This window comes from Rana temporaria, chromosome 1 (genome assembly GCF_905171775.1).
Source record: "Rana temporaria chromosome 1, aRanTem1.1, whole genome shotgun sequence".
Classification (NCBI taxonomy): domain Eukaryota; kingdom Metazoa; phylum Chordata; class Amphibia; order Anura; family Ranidae; genus Rana; species Rana temporaria.
This window is the reverse complement of record NC_053489.1, coordinates 139,778,010-139,797,520: the sequence shown is the minus strand read 5'-3', so window position 1 is coordinate 139,797,520 and position 19,511 is coordinate 139,778,010. Positions and strand designations below refer to the sequence as shown.

Genomic DNA, 19,511 nt, shown 5'->3' with positions numbered 1-19,511 from the left:
TTTTTGGGTCTCATCCCCCTTTCTTCAACACATGAAGTCCTGTGGGATGGACCCAGTTCAGGAAACACGTTGCATTTTCTCAATTAATGCAAATTGTTCTCTGGTTGGTCTCCACTTAGTCCAATTGGGGAACGCTTTGCATTCATTAATTGGTTGCCGACCAGTCGCCGTCGTTTTACGGTGGCAGGTCGGCTCCCCTGCGCGAGAGCACGTAATATAACGTTGGCTCTCGCGCAGGCCACTAGGGGCGCTCATCCCCGACTCCCGTGCGCGTGCCCAGCAGGCGCGATCGCCCGCCGGTCCTGTCTGGGAGAGAAATGCTGATCTTCTGTTCATACAATGTATGAACAGAAGATCAGTCATTTCCCCTAGTGAGGCCACCCCCCCCCTAAAGTTAGAACACACCCAGGGAACCCTCTAGTGTTAACCCCTTCACTGCCAGTGGCATTTGTATAGTAATCCAATGCATTTTTATAGCACTGATCGCTTTAAAAATGCCAATGGTCCCAAAAATGTGTCAAAAGTGTCCGAAGTGTCCGCCATAATGTCGCAGTACCGAAAAAAAATCACTGATCGCTGCCATTACTAGTAAAAAAAAAATGTTAATAAAAATGCCATAAAAATACCCCCTATTTTGTAAACACTATAACTTTTGCGCAAACCAATCAATAAACGCTTATTGCTATTTTTTTTATGAAAAATATGTAGAATACTGAGGCAAAACATTATTTTTTTTATATATTTTTGGGGGATATTTATTATAGCAAAAAGTATTTTTGTTTATAGCGCAAAAACTAAAAACTGCAGAGGTGATCAAATACCACCAAAAGAAATCTCTATTTGTGGGGGAAAAAAGGACGCCAATTTTGTTTGGGAGCCACGTCGCACGACCGCGCAATTGTCAGTTAAAGCGACGCAGTGCCGAATCGCAAAATGTGCTCTGGTCTTTGACCAGCAATATGGTCCGGGGGTTAAGTGGTTAATAAATTCCAAGTGTTTCCTTAGTTGCATCCATGCCAGGGCACCTCTTGTGTTCACAATGCCGAAGGTCAGTTGCTTGGCAAGGAACCTGCAAGCTAGTAAAGATCACTGTAGTAGTGGTGTATACTACAGTCATTTCCAGGTGCCACAGGGATTCTACAGGTATGTCACATACTGTACATACTTACATTGGTCCAAGCTGGACCAGTGTTACAATGTAACAATTGCCATACCTAAATTGCAGCTTTAACCACTTCAGCCCCGGAATGATTTGCCCCCTTAATGACCAGGCCATTTTTTGCAATACGGCACTGCATTGCTTTAACTGACAATTGCGCTGTCGTGCGACGCTGTACCCAAACAAAATTGAAGTCCTCTTTTCCCCCACAAATAGAGCTTTCTTTTGGTGGTATTCGATCCCCTTTACGGTTTTTATTTTTTTGTGCTATCAACAAAAAAATACAGTCAATTTAGAAAAATAGGGCTGTGGAAATTAAAGATTAATTCCTCGATTAATCGTAATTTTTTTGGATCGATCAAAATTCTTTTGATCGGTAGTAGTGGTGCAATGGATCGTAAATGATCCGTGATCTAAACGGGTCACCATATGCGGATCGGCACACCGCTGCTGCCTCGGCCATAGGAAAAGCCACGGCTTCGGCCTAGCTCCTGGGCTGGAGGCCATCTTGGTCCACCCGGCGGCGGCCTAGGTGAGCCTAGAGCGGCGCGCTGATGTCATCTCCCGGCCTCAACTGCTCATGTTCGGCCGGCTTTTCTGGTAAGACTAAGCAAGAACTAATCTTCCTATACAGTGGAGGAGATGTGGACCATATTACAGTGGGGGAGATGTCTGTGGATTACAGTGGGGGAGATGTCTGTGGACATTACAGTGGGGGAGATTTCTATGGACATTACAGTGGGGGAGATGTCTGTGGACATTACAGTGGGGGAGATGTCTGTGGATATTACAGTGGGGAGATGTCTGTGGACACTACAGTGGGGGAGATGTCTGTGAACATTACAGTGGGGGAGATGTCTGTGGACACTACAGTGGGGGAGATGTCTGTGGACATTACAGTGGGGGAGATGTCTGTGGATATTACAGTGGGGGTGATTGTGGATATTACAGTGGGAGAGATGTCTGTGGATATTACAGTGGGGGAGATGTCTGTGGATTACAGTGGGGAGATGTCTGTGGATATTACAGTGGGAGAGATGGCTGTGGATATTACAGTGGGGGAGATTGTGGATATTACAGTGGGGGAGATTGTGGATATTACAGTGGGGGAGATTGTGGATATTACAGTGGGGGTAGGGTGCCCACGTGTCCCAGATTGCCCGGGACTGTCTCGCAATTGACATGTCTGTCCTGGGTCCCGGGCACCTTCATTCCGGGACAATACAATGTCCCGGAATGAAATAGAGGACACCGCCACCCCCTACTAACTACATTTCCGGAACTGGTTGCTAGGGCCGACTCTGCCTTGCATCCTGCAACCAGTGACAATTTACTCTCAGACAGTGATACCGGAAGCGAGGCCTGCACCTAGTGCAGCACTGCTGTCCCCACCCACCTCGGCACCTCCTCCTTCTCTGGCATCCAGCGTCAAGCAGCAGGGACTGGTGCGATCTTCACTCTCCAGATAGTGACGCCACTCCTTTCCTTCTACGCACGTGGCTCATGCAGAGGGAATGACAGCAGCACTGCATCTGGTGGCAGGCTATGGGTGGCAAGCGGCACTGCATCTGGTGGAAAAGTGGCACATTCACCTGACAAATAACCCGCCGACAAATTCCCCATCAACCCCAAGACTACATTACCCCCCGCCGCCCTCATCTTTTTTGGGGGAAGGTGAGAGAGGGGCAGTTCCGGCCCAAGACATTGTGCTGCCTGGGACCAAGAATGAAATGCTGCCCCCCCCCCCCCAGAAAAAAAATCACGCCAAACAAAAGGCCCCCACATTCATTATTTTATATCATGATATCTAAAGGGGACCCGTCATGGCTCTATACATGTATAAAGGAGTATAAAGAGGACCTGTCATTTCTCTATACATGTATATAGAGGACCTGTCATTACTCTTTACATGTAAAGGAATATCAAGAGGACCTGTCATGGCTCTCTAAATGTATATAGGACTATAAAGAGTACTTGACATGGCTCTATACATGTATAAAGGAGTATAACGAGGGCCTGTCATGGCTCTATAGATGTATAAAGAGAACCTGTCATGGCTCTATACATGTATAAAGAAGTATAAAGAGGACCTGTCATGGCTCTATACATGTATATAGAGGACCTGCCATGGCTCTATAAATGTATATAGGACTATAAAGAGTACTTGACATGGCTCTATACATGTATAAAGGAGTATAACAAGGGCCTGTCATGGCTCTATAGATGTATAAAGAGAACCTGTCATGGCTCGATACATGTATAAAGAAGTATAAAGAGGACCTGTCATGGCTCTATACATGTATATAGAGGACCTGTCGAGACTCTTTACATGTAAAGGAATATAAAGAGGACCTGCCATGGCTCTATAAATGTATATGGGAGTATAAAGAGGACCTGTCATGGCTCTATACATGTATAAAGGAGTATAACGAGGGCCTGTCATGGCTCTATAGATGTATAAAGAGGGCCTGTCATAGCTCTATACATGCATATAGGCGTATAAAAGGACCTGCCATGGCTCTATACATGTATCCAGGAGTATAAAGGGACCTGTGAATTGCCGGCGGCCACAATGTCTTTTGCGCAAACTAATCAATGTACGCTAATTGTGTTCTTTTTTTTTTTGGTACCAAAAATATGTAGAAGAATACATATTGGCCTAAACTGAAGAAAATAGTTTATTTTTCTAAATTTTGGGGATATTTATTATAGCAAAAAGTTAAAAAACATATATATTTATAGCAAAAAAAATATGCTGCCCCCCTAAAAGTGCTGCCTGGTACCCATGGTACCACCCGGTCCCATCATAGGGCCGGCCCTGTCCAGGAGTATAAAGGGACCTGTGAATTGCCTGCAGCCACAATGTCTTTTGCGCAAAGTAATCAAGAGAGGGGGTACGCTAATTGTGTTTTGTTTTTTTGGTACCAAAAATATGTAGAATAATACATATTGGTCTAAACTGAAGAAAATCTTTTATTTTTTTTTAATTTTGGGGATATTTATTATAGCAAAAAGTTAAAAAATATATATATTTATAGCGCAAAAAATAATAACCGCAGAGGTGATCAAATATCACCAAAAGAAAGCTCTATTTATGGGGAAAAAGGGACATCAATTTTATTTGGGTGGCAGAACGGGCTGGCGGGCATCAGTATGCTGCCCCCCTAAAAGTGTTGCCTGGTACCCATGGTACCACCCGGTCCCATCATAGGACCAGCCCTGGAGAGGGGGTATGTGTCCCTGAATGGCAGTTTGGAAATGTGGTCACCCTAACACTAGATTGTGGATATTACAGTGGGGGAGATGTCTGTGGATATTATAGTGGGGAGATGTCTGTGGATATTACAGTGGGAGAGATGTTTGTGGATATTACAGTGGGGATATATATGGTGGTGATCCGAAAAATGTATGTGCATTATAATTAATTGAAATTAGTCGATTAATCGATAAAAAAACAAAAAACGATTAATCGAACACGAAAATGTTTATCAGTGACAGCCCTAAAAAATAATAATATTTTTTTTACTTTCTGCTATAATACATATAAAAAAAATATATAAAAAAACAAATGTATTCATCAATTTAGGCCGATATGTATTCTTCTACAAATATTTGGTAAACAAAAATCGCAAAAGACTTATATTGATTGGTTTGCACACAAGTTATTGTGTCTGCAAACTATGAGAAAAGTTTAGGGACTTTTATTTTTTTTTTTATTGTTTTTACTAGTAATGGAGGCGATCTACGATTTTTAGCGGGACTGTGGCGGACAAATCTGACCCCAAATGAAACTTTTTGGGCACCAGTGATATTATTATATTGAGCAGTGCTATAAAAATATAAAAATGACACTGGCGTGACAGTGTGTATGCAAGACAGCTTGAACGGAATTCCGTCGGAAAAATTGTACTTTATTCTGGCGGAAATTCCGATCGTGTGTAGCATGCCCATAGTCTCTGGCCATCTCCTGTAGCATGCCCATAGTCTCTGACTATCTTCGGTAGCATGCCCATAGTCTTTGACCATCTCCTGTAGCATGCCTGTAGTCTCTGACCATCTCCTGTACCATGCCCTTAGTCTCTGACCATTTCCCATATGATGCCTGTAGTCTCTGACCATTTCCCGTATCATGCCTGTAGTCTCTGACCATCTCCTGTACCATGCCCTTAGTCTCTGACCATTTCCCGTATCATGCCTGTAGTCTCTGACCATTTCCTGTATCATGCCTGTAGTCTCTGACCATCTCCTGTACCATGCCCTTAGTCTCTGACCATTTCCCATATGATGCCTGTAGTCTCTGACCATTTCCCGTATCATGCCTGTAGTCTCTGACCATCTCCTGTACCATGCCCTTAGTCTCTGACCATTTCCCGTATCATGCCTGTAGTCTCTGACCATTTCCTGTATCATGCCTGTAGTCTCTGACCATCTCCTGTACCATGCCCTTAGTCTCTGACCATTTCCCATATGATGCCTGTAGTCTCTGACCATTTCCCGTATCATGCCTGTAGTCTCTGACCATCTCCTGTACCATGCCCTTAGTCTCTGACCATTTCCCGTATCATGCCTGTAGTCTCTGACCATTTCCCGTATCATGCCTGTAGTCTCTGACCATCGTCTGTAGCATGCCTGTAGTCTCTGGTCATCTCCTTTAACATGCCCTTAGTTTCTGACCATGTCCCATAGCATGCCCTTTATCTCCGATCATCACCTGTTGCATATCTGCACTGACTGGCAGCTTTCTGTAGCATTACATTCATAATATGTGCAACCCTTAAGGGATGTCAGGGGCCACACTTGAGGCCCCTATATCATTAAAGCTGGCCACCACTAGTATACAGGGGATATAGATTTATAACGTGAAACAGTTTGTTTTCCTCTTCTTGCCTGTCACCGCTCAGTGCTGATAAAGTATTGCAGTGATTGCAGTGATTGAAGGGATGATTGGACAGTTATAATCACTGGTGACAGAAAGAAAACAATGCACAGACAGAGAAAGTGAACACTATCTTGTACTACATATCTCGCTACTGCTTTCAGCAACAGTCTTGTCTTTTCATGCCTTTCATCATCTATGAGGGCAGCGGATGAAGTGCTGATACACTGTGTTGTGTTTGACACCTCACTTAATTGTCTGACTGAAGACTTACTACTGTGTCTTGTGGCCTCAGCGTAATCCTACACACTGGAATGTACTGTAATACGCTACTCCTGTCATGTTCCTCATTTATCAGTGTCTAAAACAAGGGCTGTGTGTGCTGTCCAAAGTAACCAATCAGCTAGCCGCTTTCATTCGCACGTGCTAAAATAAATTAATCAAACAATTAAAATTTCTGGGCTGATCCCTGACTTTTCTCATGATAATCTTTACCTCATGAGGCAAAATCTTGCATGGAGCTCCAGACCAAGGTCAATTGATGGTTATTTTGTATTTCTTCCATTTGCGAATAATCGCTCCAGCAGTAGTCTCCTTCTCACCAAGCTTCTTGCTGATGGTCTTGTAGCCCATTCCAACTTTGTGCAGGTCTACAATCTTGTCCCTGATGTCCTTTGACAGCTCTTTGGTCTTGCCCATGATGGTAAGATTCGAATGGAAGAACGATTTTGTGGACGAGTTGTCGTTAGGAGCACCTTTCCTAAATTGACAGGACTAATCTGTGTACTACATGAGCACATACTGTAGCCAGGCTGTAGGGGGCAGAATTATTGTTGGTTGGTTGAGAATCAAATTCTTATTTTACTCACTGAACTGCAGCTCAATTTATAACATTTGTATCGTGTGTTTTTTTCTGGATTTTTGGTTGATATTCTGTCATTTAAAATACACCTATGATAAAAATTATAGACCCCTCATTTCTTTGGGGAAAACTTACAAAATCTGCAGGGGATCAAATAATGATTTTCCCTACTGTATCTGTGACTCTGTTGCTTTTTCATGATTGCCTCCTTAACCACTTAAAGCGGGGGTTCTCCCTAAAAAAATTTTTTCTAGCATGTCATTCAGCATAGTAGCGCGAGCTATAGCATGCCTTTATATATTTTTTGGCGCCGTACTCACTGTTTAATCGCGTAGTAAAGTTTCAGACTCCCCGCGGGGAATGGGCGTTCCTATGCAGAGGGCTCGTGATTGACGGCCGGCTATGGCGCGTCACGCTTCACGAAAATAGCCGAAATAGGAGTTTGCTCTTCACGGCGCCTGCGCAGTCAGCTCCGATGTCTGTGCGCAGGCGCCGTATAGCGCCGTGAAGAGCCGAGACCTACTCCGGCTATTTTCGTGACGCGCCATAGCCGGCCGTCAATCACAAGCCCTCTGTATAGGAACGCCCATTCCCCGCAGGGAGTCTGAAACTTTACTACGCGATTAAACAGTGAGTACGGCGCCAAAAAAAAATATAAAGGCATACTGTAGCTCGTGCTACTATGCTGAATGACATGCTAGAAACTTGTTTTTTAGGGTGAAACACCGCTTTAAGGACCGAGCCTGTTTTTCAGACTCTTAGCTGGATTCAAAAAGACGCGCCTAACGTTAAAGAGGTGGGCGTGTTTTATGTAAATAAAGCATGACCCCGCGTAAATGACGTTTTTATCGAACGGCGCATGCGCCGTCCGTGGACGTATCTCAGTGCGCATGCTCCAAATTACGCCGCAAAGACTCATTGGTTTCGACGTGAACATAAATTACGCCCAGCCCCATTCACGGACAACTTACGCAAACGACGTAAACATTTTAAAATCCGACGTCCATACTTAACATTGGCTGGGCCAGCTTTTTGTTGGACTAACTTTACGCCTGAAAACGCCTTACGTAAACGGCGTATCTTTACTGCGACGGGCAAGCGTACGTTCGTGAATAGGCGTACACGCCCCTAGCGGCCGGCCTAAATCGACAGTTAAGATACGACGGTGCCCGCAGTCGTATCGTAGCTAGATTTAAGTGTATCTCAATTTGAGAATACACTTAAATTTACGACGGCGCAGATTCAGAGTTACGACGGCGTATCTACTGATACGCCGGCGTAAACCTCTCTGAATCTGGCTATTTGTGTTTACAAGTTAAAAACAAGTTTTTTTGTTAGACAATTACTTGGAACCCCCAAACATTATACTTTTTTTTCTAACACCCTAGAGAATAAAATGGCGGTAATTGCAATACTTTTTGTCACACCGTATTTGCGCAGCGGTCTTACAAACGCATTTTTTTGGGGAAAAAAACACTTTTTTTAATTAAAAAACAAGACGACAGTAACGTTTGACCAATTTTTTTTTATATTGTGAAAGATAATGTTACGCCGAGTATATTGATACCCAACATGTTACGCTTCAAAATTGCGTCCGCTCGTGGAATGGTGTCAAACTTTTACCCTTAAAAATCTCCATAGGCGATGTTTAAAAAATTACCTGTTTTGAGTTACAGAGGAGGTCTAGGGATAGAATTCTTCCTCTCGCTCTGACGATCGTGGTGATACTTCACATGTGTGGTTTGAACACAATTTTCATATGCGGGCGCTGCTCACATATGCATTTGCTTCTGCGCATGAGCTCGTCGTGAAAAAAAAAAAAATCTTATGGTATTTATTTTTCTTTATTTTTTTGATTTTAACACTGTGTTCAAAAATGGGTCACTTTTATTTCTATTACAAGGAATGTAAACATCCCTTGTAATAGAAAAAAGAATGACAGGTCCTCTTAAATATGAGATCTGGGGTCAAAAAGACCTCAGATCTCATATTTGGACTTAAATGCAAAAAGATATATAAAATAAAAAATGTTGTCATTTGAAAAAATGACAACAAAAAAAGTCCCTTTAAGACGTATGGGCGGAAGTGACGTTGCTTCCGCCCTGCAGTGATATGCAGATGGGTGGGGGCCATCTTCCCCTCACTCGTCTCCATACACAGGCAGGGACAGGACCGGATCTCCTCTGCCGATGCAGACGGCTCCGGTAAGCGGCGGAGGGCACCGGAGAGCGGCAGGAGGGGGGGCCCTGTCCCGCCGCCGATAAAAGTGATCTTGTGGCGTATCCGCCGCAGAGACCACTTTTATCTTGTAGCGGACCGCCCACTGAAGAAGAGAATACCGGGGTTATGGTAGCTAGCTGCTACCATAACAACTTTATTCCTCTTCAAACACATCACGTATAATGACGGTGGGCATTCACAAAGCCAAGCATTACTGTAATTAAAGTGGATGTCACAATGTAGAGAATAAGATTTCCTATCATCTGTGCCCAGTCTTGCCACACAGAGTTAATCCAGCTCTGAGCAATCCTCTTTTTATTGTTCAGGGTAATAAAACAGACTTCCAGATAAAAACCAAAGTCCTTGCTTGAGTGACAGGTTATTTACATATCTCGTGCACTGCTTGCAGACATACACAGCTTCTGTAAAAAAAAGTGCTCAATTCACATCCCCCTCCCCTCTTCCCTCCAGCTCTATGTATATTCTGATGGCTGTTGCATTTTCTCATGCTACTGAACTGTGACTCACCCCATATTTTGAAAACATTTAATCAAAACACAGGGGAGGGGATGTGAATTGTGCACTTTTTTTTCAGAAGCAAGGACTTTGGTTTTTATCTGGAAGTCTGTTGTATTTCACTGAACAATAAAAGAGGATTGCTCAGAGCTGGATTAACTCTGTGTGACAGGACTGGGCACAGATAATAGGAAATCTTATACTCTACATTGTGACATAAAAAAAATAAAAAAATAAATTGGGGGTTTACATCCACTTTAAGTGTTTTTTTTTATAGTATTATATATACAGATGTGTGGAATCTGATAATGTTACATTACTTACAGTAAACACAAAATCAATAGTAGATGGTTAAAAACGAGACCTGTGTTCTTAGCTAGGCAGCTTTTTCTGCGGTCTTTTCCCAGAAGGCTTTGCGGCTGCACAGACGCCTCTGTTTGTTGGGTTGAGGTTGTTTTTCTGGCCATTTAAACAGCTCATAAGTGTCTTTTTGTGTCTGCTTGACTGAGCCAGAATACTAAATCAAGGAACACTATAGCACTTTGTCTTGCTGCATTATCAGGGGACTGTTCATGTAAAGCCCTTCCAATGAAGATGACTGGATAACTTATCCCATCTGTATTGGTTGATTCTAGCAATCATCATGTGTCTTTATGAGAAGCTTACAACACATTTTGATAACATGCTGATGAATGAGACTTGGTGTTGAGTTTGTGCCCTGTTCTGTAATGGATCGCCTCATTCTTTGTTATATGATTCTGTGCTGGGTGAAGGCCTGTGCCTTGTCATGCAGTGTAAGTGTTATGTGATGGGAGATCAGAAGATAGACAGGTCCTCTTTGGACCTCTCACTCTACTACTGCCACATTCCAATTCTGTGCACTGTATACAGTCCCTTGAAAAACTATTCAAACCCCTTAAAATTTTCCACATTTTGTCACGTTACAATCAAAAACATAAATGTGTTTTATTGTTTTATGTGATAGACCCACACAAAGTGGCACATAATCGTGGAAGTTGAAGTAAAATGATATATGGTTTTCCAACTTTTTTACAAATAAAAATGTGAAATGTGTAGAGTGCATTTGTATTCAGACCCCTTTCAGACCCCTTTCAGGGTTGCCAACCGCATGTGTCGAAGTGATTCGACGCATGCGTGGAAGCATTGACTTTCCAGGGTCGCGCATCGTCGCGGCCACGGCGCGGCCACGTCACCGCGTATCCTGTCCGCGGGGAATTTGGTCTGATGGTGTGTACAACCATCAGACCAAATGATCCCAGTGGACATGTCCGATGAAAACGGTCCGCGGAACGTTTTCATCGGACAGATCCGGTCGTGTGTACAAGGCCTTAGTGTCTGAAAAAGACTTGAGACTGGGGTGAAGGTTCACCTTCCAACAGGGCAACGACCCTAAACATACAGCCAGAGCTACAATGGTATGGTTTAGATCAAAGCATATTCATGTGTAAAGGCCTGTACACACGATACAAAAATCAGATGGAAAAATTTGATCGTTAGTACGGCGCTTTTTCGTCAGACAAAGGCTGGATGTGCAAACTATAAAAAATTTGTTGGATGTGAACTCAACATCCGATTTTCGTTAACTTAGTACGGTTTTCGTACGAAAAAAAATCGTAAGAGCAAGATTACGCATGCTTATAAGCGAAAGAATACATACAAAACTATTCAACACATTACGTCACTTCTGAAGTTGTATTCTGCCGTCCGAAAATTATGAGTAACCTCTTCACTTTCGACATGAGACTGGCATGCAACAAACGGACGTTTGGTCGTCCGAAAATCTAAGCATGTGTACGAGTTTTTACAATGGCCCAGTCAAAGTCCAGACCAAAATCAAATTGATAATCTGTGGTAAGACTTGAAAATTGCTGTTCACAGACGCTCTCCATCCAATCTGACAGAGCTTCAGCTATTTTTCAAAGAAGAATGGGCAAAAACGTCACTCTCTAGATAGGCAAAGCTGGTAGAGATATCCCCAAAAAGACTTGCAGCTGTAATTGCAGCGAAAGGAGGGTCTACAAAGTATTGACTCAGGGGGGCTGAATACAAATGCACGCCACACTTTTCACATATTTATTTGTATAAATTCTGAAAGCCATTTATTATTTTCCTTCCACTTCACAATTATGTGCCACTTTGTGTTGGTCTATCACATAAAATCCCAATAAAAATTGAATGTTTTTTCAAGGCACTGTAATTCTCATTCTAAATAAGATATTGTTAGTTATGAGTTAAATTCACCTCCCAGACATAACCAGGGTAAAATGAATTCCAATCTTCTTGCCATAATTAGCTTTTTATCTGCTAATTACATTTTCCTCCCGATAATCTCTTAAAATTGGTTGTTTAATGCATCCAGTATTATCATATTATGTTTAAAGGTAAAGGATGATATAAAAATTGTATTTCAAATTAATTGACAATATCATATAATAATATTCCATAGTTAACTGCTTGCCGACCAGCCGCCGCAGTTATACGGCGGCAGGTCAGCTCTGCTGGGCGAGATCACTTAGCTATACGCCCCCCGCTCGCCCCTGATACCGACGCGCGTGCCCGGCGGGCACGATCAACACCGAGCACCCGCGATCACTCGTTACAGAGCGAGAACCGGGAGCTGTGTGTGTAAACCCACAGCTCCCGGTCCTGTCAGGGGGAGAAATGCCTGATTGTCTGTTCATACAATGTATGAAAAGCGATCAGTCATTTCCCCAAGTCAGTCCACCCCCCCTCCTTCAGTTAGAACACACCCAGGGAACATACTTATTTATTACTTTTTTATTATCTATTTAGGGGTGAGCAGCACTTTCCCCCATCCCTTTGTGTCCTTATCCTTTTTTTTTTTTATCCTTTTTTTTTTTCACATACTTAACCCCTTCCTCGCCCCCTAGTGTTAACCCCTTCCCTGCCAGTGGCATTTAAATAACTGTTATACAAAAAGTATGCCAGTAAACAATGAAAGTGGGAACCAACATGAAGTTGAATTCCAGGTATAGATAATTTTGCAAAGTTGCATTGGTCCAGAATGGACCAAAGTAATTATGCATATTCCATACCTAGCTAAACCCTGTGGAAGCAAAGAGTAACTGTAGTAGCTGCTGCTACTACATAGATCCTTGCATTCTTTCAGGTCCTGCGCTGAGTGGCTTCCCTGCTGCACAGTATATACAGGGGGTCGTTTGGATGCCACCATTCATAGAACACCTTGCATTTTTCTCAATAAAAGCAAAGCGTTGGACAAGGTGGGAAGGCGGGGGGTCGCAAACTCCACACTTTCCAATCAAAGAACTCCTTGTATTCAATGAGAAAAATACAAGGCATTCTCTGAATGGCACTGGTGCTGAGTAGGTCACCCTCTGGGGTTGACTTACTAAAACGGAAGCGTGCAAAATCTGGTACAGCTCTGCATTGAAACCAATCGGCTTCCAGTTTTTTTTGTTGTTAAAGCTTAAGGTCAGGATCACACTGGTATGACAAATGCTTCGACATTGGGAGCTCATGTCGCATGACGTGTGAAAATCAATGTTTTCCTATGGGAGTCGTCTTAACTGGTCAGATACAAGTCGGTCCGACTTTGAAAATGCTCCCTGTACTACTTTAGTCCAACTTTGATTCTACTTCAGCCCATTGAATATCACTGAAGTTGGATCAAAGTAGGATCGCTGTCTTCACTGATCCGACTTGTGCTCTGATGATCTTGAGGGGGAACTCCACGGCAGAAAAAAAAAAAAACGGCATGGGTTCCCCCTCCAAGAGCATACCAGGCCCTTCGTTCTAGTATGGATTTCAAGGGGAACCCCCTACGCCAAAAAAACGGACTTGACTCCCCCCAAAGTCCATACCAGACCCTTATCTGAGCACACAGCCCGGCCAGTCAGGAAAGGGGGTGAGGGCGAGCGAGCGCACACCCCCCCCTTCATGAACCTTAACAGGCCGCATGCCCTCAACATGGGGGGTGGGTGCTTTGGGGCAGGAGGGTCCTGCGCCAAACCAACACTTTTCGGAGTCTTTAGAGCTCCTTCATCAGATGTTTTTTAACAATTTTGATAGATATAATCTATAAGACAGAACACATTTTAGATCAAACAATGCTAATCATTGATGGTAAGATAAGAGCATAAGGGGAAAGCTAAAAGGGTAAGGGGTGGTAGAAAAAGGAGCAAAACAGCAGCTACTCACAATGCCTGAGCAGTGAAATGCCAACCGGTGTACAGGAACGCATCAGACAGGCATGAACCCATGACCTCACATGTGTGAACCCAACCTGATGGAAATAATTTATTGCATGATCACAACACAAGGAGAGTGCAACGTTTCGGAGTCACACAGGACCCCTTCATCAGGCATGTGACACATTTAGACACATTTAGGCACACCAAGCATCTGGGTATTAATGGATTCCACTGGCCAATATTAATTCATATTGGTCATTGGCATTAACACTCAGATGCTCCCAAATGCATCTAGTGTTTAGGTGCGTTTAGCTACAGTTACACACGTTTAGGCGCATTTAGCGTTTCGTCTACACTTCAGCTTCTCCCTTGAACATGCCTTTGGTAGGGTTTCTTTGTGCAGCCTATAAATGCTTCTCTTCTAATATCCTTGTAAGCTCATATGTATGCATGGACACATATGGGTTTATTTAATAAAGGAAATTCACTTTTCACTACAGTGCAGTCTCTTTAGATCTGAGGGGAAGATCTGAAATGAGGGGAAGCTCTGCTGATTTTATCATCCAATCATGTACAAGTAAAATGCTGTTTTTTCTTTTCCTTGCATATCCCCCTCAGATCTACAGCGACTGCACTTCCAAGTGCACTTGTAGTGCAAAGTGGATTTTCCTTTAGTAAATAAACCCCATAGGTTTACATAGAGGTGCTTTTACAGGCTACCAAAATGACAAATGCCTGCAGATTTTTAGGCCCAGTGTACACAAGGTCTTAAAGCGGATATGCACTAAAAAATATTAAAAGCCAGCGGCTACAAATACTGCAGCTGCTGACTTTTAATATCAGCACACTTACCTCTCCTGGAGTCCAGCGCCGTCCGCAGCAAAGGACAAGCGATCGCTCGTCACTCTGCTGCCCCCCCGCCATCCTTGAGGAGGGAACCAGGAAGTGAAGCGCTCCGGCTTCACTGCCCGGTTCCCTACGGCGCATGCGCAAGTGGTGCTGCGCCATGCTGACTGGCTCCCGCTGTGTTCTGGGAGCCGAGTGTTCCCAGAACACAACCGGGGGGGGGGGGGGGGACTGATGTTCTGCCCGCAGACTGTGTGGCCGGAAGTGGGTACAAATACCTGTCTTTAGACAGGTATCTACACCCCCTCCCCCCTGAAAGGTGTCAAATGTGACACCGGAAGGGGGAGGGTTCCTATCAGCGGGAGTTCCACTTTAGGGTGGAGCTCCGCTTTAATAATTGTAAAGTCCCACATTCAGAGTGCGGCAAAAGTATAACAATGTTTGCAGCAGTTTTTTTATAAGTAACTGTGCCATTGAGTAAAACATGTTTGTGTTTTGTTTATTTGCAGTACTGGCTGGATCCTGCAAAGACAATCGCTGAACACAAAGACCTGATTATCAGTAAGTACATGACCTGATTCTTGTGTTTTCTAAGTCATTTGTCATCTCCTGAGATGCTTGATGTGCAATAACAGACCTGAATGCTTGATTTAGGCTTCATGTACACGGGACGTTGTTTAACCTCTCCTTAATGATTTAATTTGACAGCTAGAGAGCTGCATTTAAAAACGTCAGTTTAGCCACCTTTTGTTGCTTTTGCGTCTAGAAACGAAACACTGCTAAATGTGAGTTACCTGCATTTAGCAGCGTTTACAAGCTGTTACAGGCATTTGGCATTTGAAATGCCTCTGAACCCATTTTTTTGCGTTCCAAAAAAGGCTTCTAAACTCAACTGCCTAGATTGAAACGACTAAAAACGACCCTGTGTACATGTACTGATGAGATAACATAGAGTAGAGTTCAGGGTCAGCTGAAAAAAATGTCCAACCGCTCTTAAATGTCAATTTACCAGCAGCAATGTACATGAGGCCTTAAAGTTGTTGTAAACCTTTCCATATACCCAGTGAAGTGACTGCCCTCAGATGATACACAGAGATTAAACAAAATCTCCTATGTAAATTGTACTTGTTCATCTGCAGTCTTCTCCTCTCTAGAGCTGTTCAAAGTGCAGAATTTATAGCTGTCAGAAAAATAGGGTCTGGAGAGCTGAAATTACATTCTGAAGAGCTCAGTGAGGAGAGCCCTGGGAGCTGATTGGAGGGAAGAGCCACACCTTCTTTACACAGGAACAGAGAAGAGGCTGTCAATCAACTGGAGCTCCCTCCCCTGTCACCTTTTTTCTCTTGGTGTCAGGAAAACTTGTCAGAAGTGACTCATGCTGATAGCAGAGGAACGAAGCAGCATACGGAAATTACACTTAGGGGGTTATTTACGAAAGGCAAATCCACTTGAAATTGCAAAGAAAGTGCAGTCTCTGTAAATCTGAGGGGTAGATCTGAAATGAGGGGAAGCTCTGCTGATTTTATTATCCAATCATGTGCAAGCTAAAATGCTGTTTTTTATTTTCCCTGCATGTCCCCCTCAGATCTACAGCGACTGCACTTCCAAGTGCACTTTCAGTGCAATTTCAAGTGCACTTTGCACTTGTAGTTTGCACTTGTAGTGCAAAGTGGATTTGCCTTTAGTAAATAACCACCACAGTGCCCTTAATTGAAACAAGTACACACTATAAAGGGATATGCTGTGTTCATATTTCATGTCTAAGGTTTACAATGACTTTAAGCTTAGAGTGAATAGATGGGCCCATACAAACTTTTGGTTGAATTTGCCAGATGTGGGCAAGCAGCACCCGAAGCAAACCTCCAAATTGTGCAGGGAGCAAAAGTAGCAAACATAGGTTGCGAGATGCAGTCAACTTAAAGCGGAGTTCCGGCCACAATTTCACTTTTTAAATATAAATACCCCTGTAATACACAAGCTTAATGTATTCTAGTAAAGTTAGTCTGTAAACTAAGGTCCATTTTGTTAGGTTGTTACAGCATTTAGACACTTTATAAAATAGAAATTGACTGGGCATCATGAAGCCAGACTGTATGACTTCCTGGATTTCAGCCTTGCGGATCTCGCACAAGCAGTGTAATGCTTTCAGATCAGGTTTCAGCACCTGTGTTGTCCAAGTCACATGATTCTTTGAGACTGGGGAGTGCACAGACTCCTGGGAAGTTACACCCACTACATTCCCAGGAGTCTGTGCGGTGTAGGTTAGGAAGCATTAAGCACCTAGGTGCAGGAAGTGGGGAGATTAACTATTCTGCCTAGCAACAACACTTTGAAGGCATCAAAAAAAAACATTTTTTTTCTTAAAGGACTAATGACATTTTTTTAAAACTACTGATGTAATGTTATATTTATGGGTGGAACTCCACTTTAATCAAATGTCAACATCATGTCCAAAACATCTGTTGCAATTGTACAGATAAGTTGCATTTGCAATCGGTTACCCAACATCTGGCTATCCCATTCTTTTATATTCAGTCTTTTTATTCAAATTAAGGCAAGCGTCTCCCAATGATAGTGGCATTAAAGACTGTTAGGTACCATGAAGCAGGACAGAAAAAGAAAAACATGTTATCTCAGCATATCAAGTATTAATATGGTTACCGTAACAAATGGCAACCATGAAAAGCATGATGACCAAAAAGTTTATTCGCAGCAATGTAATATAGTCAACAATCAAAACAATTGATATCCTCATCTTTAGAGGGAAATCCAGGTCTCAGTAACATAATATAGCAAGTGTTAAATTTACTGGCCCCGATGTTTCCAAAAAAACTCAAATTCCATCTAAAAAGCGGAATGCATTTACATGACAAAGCTGTACAGTCATGTGGAGAAATGCAAACCCCATTGATCTTGTTGACTTTTTCAGCATTCAGCCGATAAATAACATTTTTTTTTTTAAATGAAGCTCTTCCACTACATATGCTATTCTGCACACATCCTACCTTCAGGAAAAAACATATACATGGTGACTGCTGTACAACTGTTGTACAATGAAGCATGAAGAGTGCAGGGGTGAGGAGCAGGGCTGTATCTTGGCCTAGGCCAACAAGGCGGGGGGGGGGGGGCACCAAAAAAAAGCCACCCCCCCACGAAAAAAGCTCCCCCGAGTTCCGGCTACTGCGGCCACCTCCCGCAAATACAGCCCCCGACATCGGCCAGCTTGGTGTGCGGCACTTGCTAACATTATGGGCAGGGATCGGTGCTTGCAGTGTTAGCGGCCGCCGCAGACTGTTTTTTTTTGCTGATGATGACGACTGCTCTCCGAGTCCTCCAAGGCTGTACTGTAGGGGTCTATGTAAATCTGGCCGGGGAGCGGCGCCGCCCACTCCACCTGACTCCTGCTGCGGAGTGATCTCTGAGGGAGGGCATGGGCTCCTGTGCAGTGTCCGCAGCGTGGGTCGTGGGCCTCGAGGTGGGGGAGGAAGGAACTGGAAGCCATCACAAGCTGCCCAAGGAGCCGACTGACTGACTGACTCTGAGTGAAGTAGCCAGAGAGTAAGTCATGAAGGGGAGGATTGTTGTTCTTCTGACTGAGGGAGCACGGACAGTCACAGGACTCAGGGAGGGACTGGTCTGGGACTGCGGGTCAGTGCAGGAGAAAAAGCACAGAGCCAAGGAGGAGGAAGAAAGAAGGTGCTGCTGCAGATCTGGGTACCTACCTAAGTGTTTTAGCATGTGCAATGATAATGATTGCATCTGCATTCTGCAATCATCAGTACAGGCCAGGGTACAACAATTACTATTACTTTTTTGCGTGTGCCAAACAGAATACAAAGTGCTAAACGTGGATAATATATAAAAATCATTTTGCAATTAAGTGCTCCGTGCATGCTACAAACTCATTAAAAATGAGTTTGCATTGATTTCAGCATGTGCAAAGGGCTCAATGCTATAATGAAAACCTAACTAATATACACTAATAAGCTGTTATATTATGAAACTGATGAGGCGGCACTCTTAGGCTGCACTGGTGGGCACTGATAGGCTGCACTAGTGGGCCCCGATTAGGCTGGACTCATAAGCTACACTGATAGGGCAGGTCTTAATCAGGAAGGGGTGGGTCGTATTTAAATTAGGGGGTGCATTCGTTTAGTCAGGCCTAGGGCAGCACAAAACCTAAATACACCACTGGTGAGGAGTACATAACGTAGTTAGTGTGTAGGTGTTGAGATTGACTTATATACAGTTGCAAGAAAAAGTATGTGAACCCTTTTGGAATGATATGGATTTTTGCACAAATTGGTCATAAAATGTGATCTGATCTTCATCTAAGTCACAACAATAGACAATCACAGTCTGCTTAAACTAATAACACACAAAGAATTTAATTTTACCATGTTTTTATTGAACACACCATGTAAACATTCACAGTGCAGGTGGAAAAAGTATGTGCACCCCTAGACTAATGACATCTCCAAGAGCTAATTGGAGTGAGGTGTCAGCCAACTGGAGTCCAATCAATGAGATGAGATTGGAGGTGTTGGTTACAGCTTCCCTGCCCTATAAAAAACACACATCAGTTCTGGGTTTGCTTTTCACAAGAAGCATTGTCTGATGTGAATGATGCCACACACAAAAGAGCTCTCAAAAGACCTACGATTAAGAATTGTTGACTTGCATAAAGCTGGAAAGGGTTATAAAAGTATCTCCAAAAGCCTTGCTGTCCATCAGTCCACGGTAGGACAAATTGTCTATAAATGGAGAAAGTTCAGCCCTGCTGCTACTCTCCCTAGGAGTGGTCGTCCTGTAAAGATGACTGCAAGAGCACAGCGCAGA

General features: G+C 43.4%; 1 protein-coding gene across 2 annotated transcripts in view; it reads left to right on the top strand.

Annotated features, from left to right (window-relative positions):
* Positions 1–19,511, top strand: part of EPB41L4A (erythrocyte membrane protein band 4.1 like 4A) — a 412,465-nt gene that overhangs the window by 131,858 nt on the left and 261,096 nt on the right. For both annotated transcript variants that reach the window (XM_040343429.1, XM_040343421.1), the window contains one exon: positions 15,182–15,233. In XM_040343429.1, the coding sequence (XP_040199363.1) occupies positions 15,182–15,233 (52 nt within the window). The remainder of the gene's footprint in view (positions 1–15,181; positions 15,234–19,511) is intronic.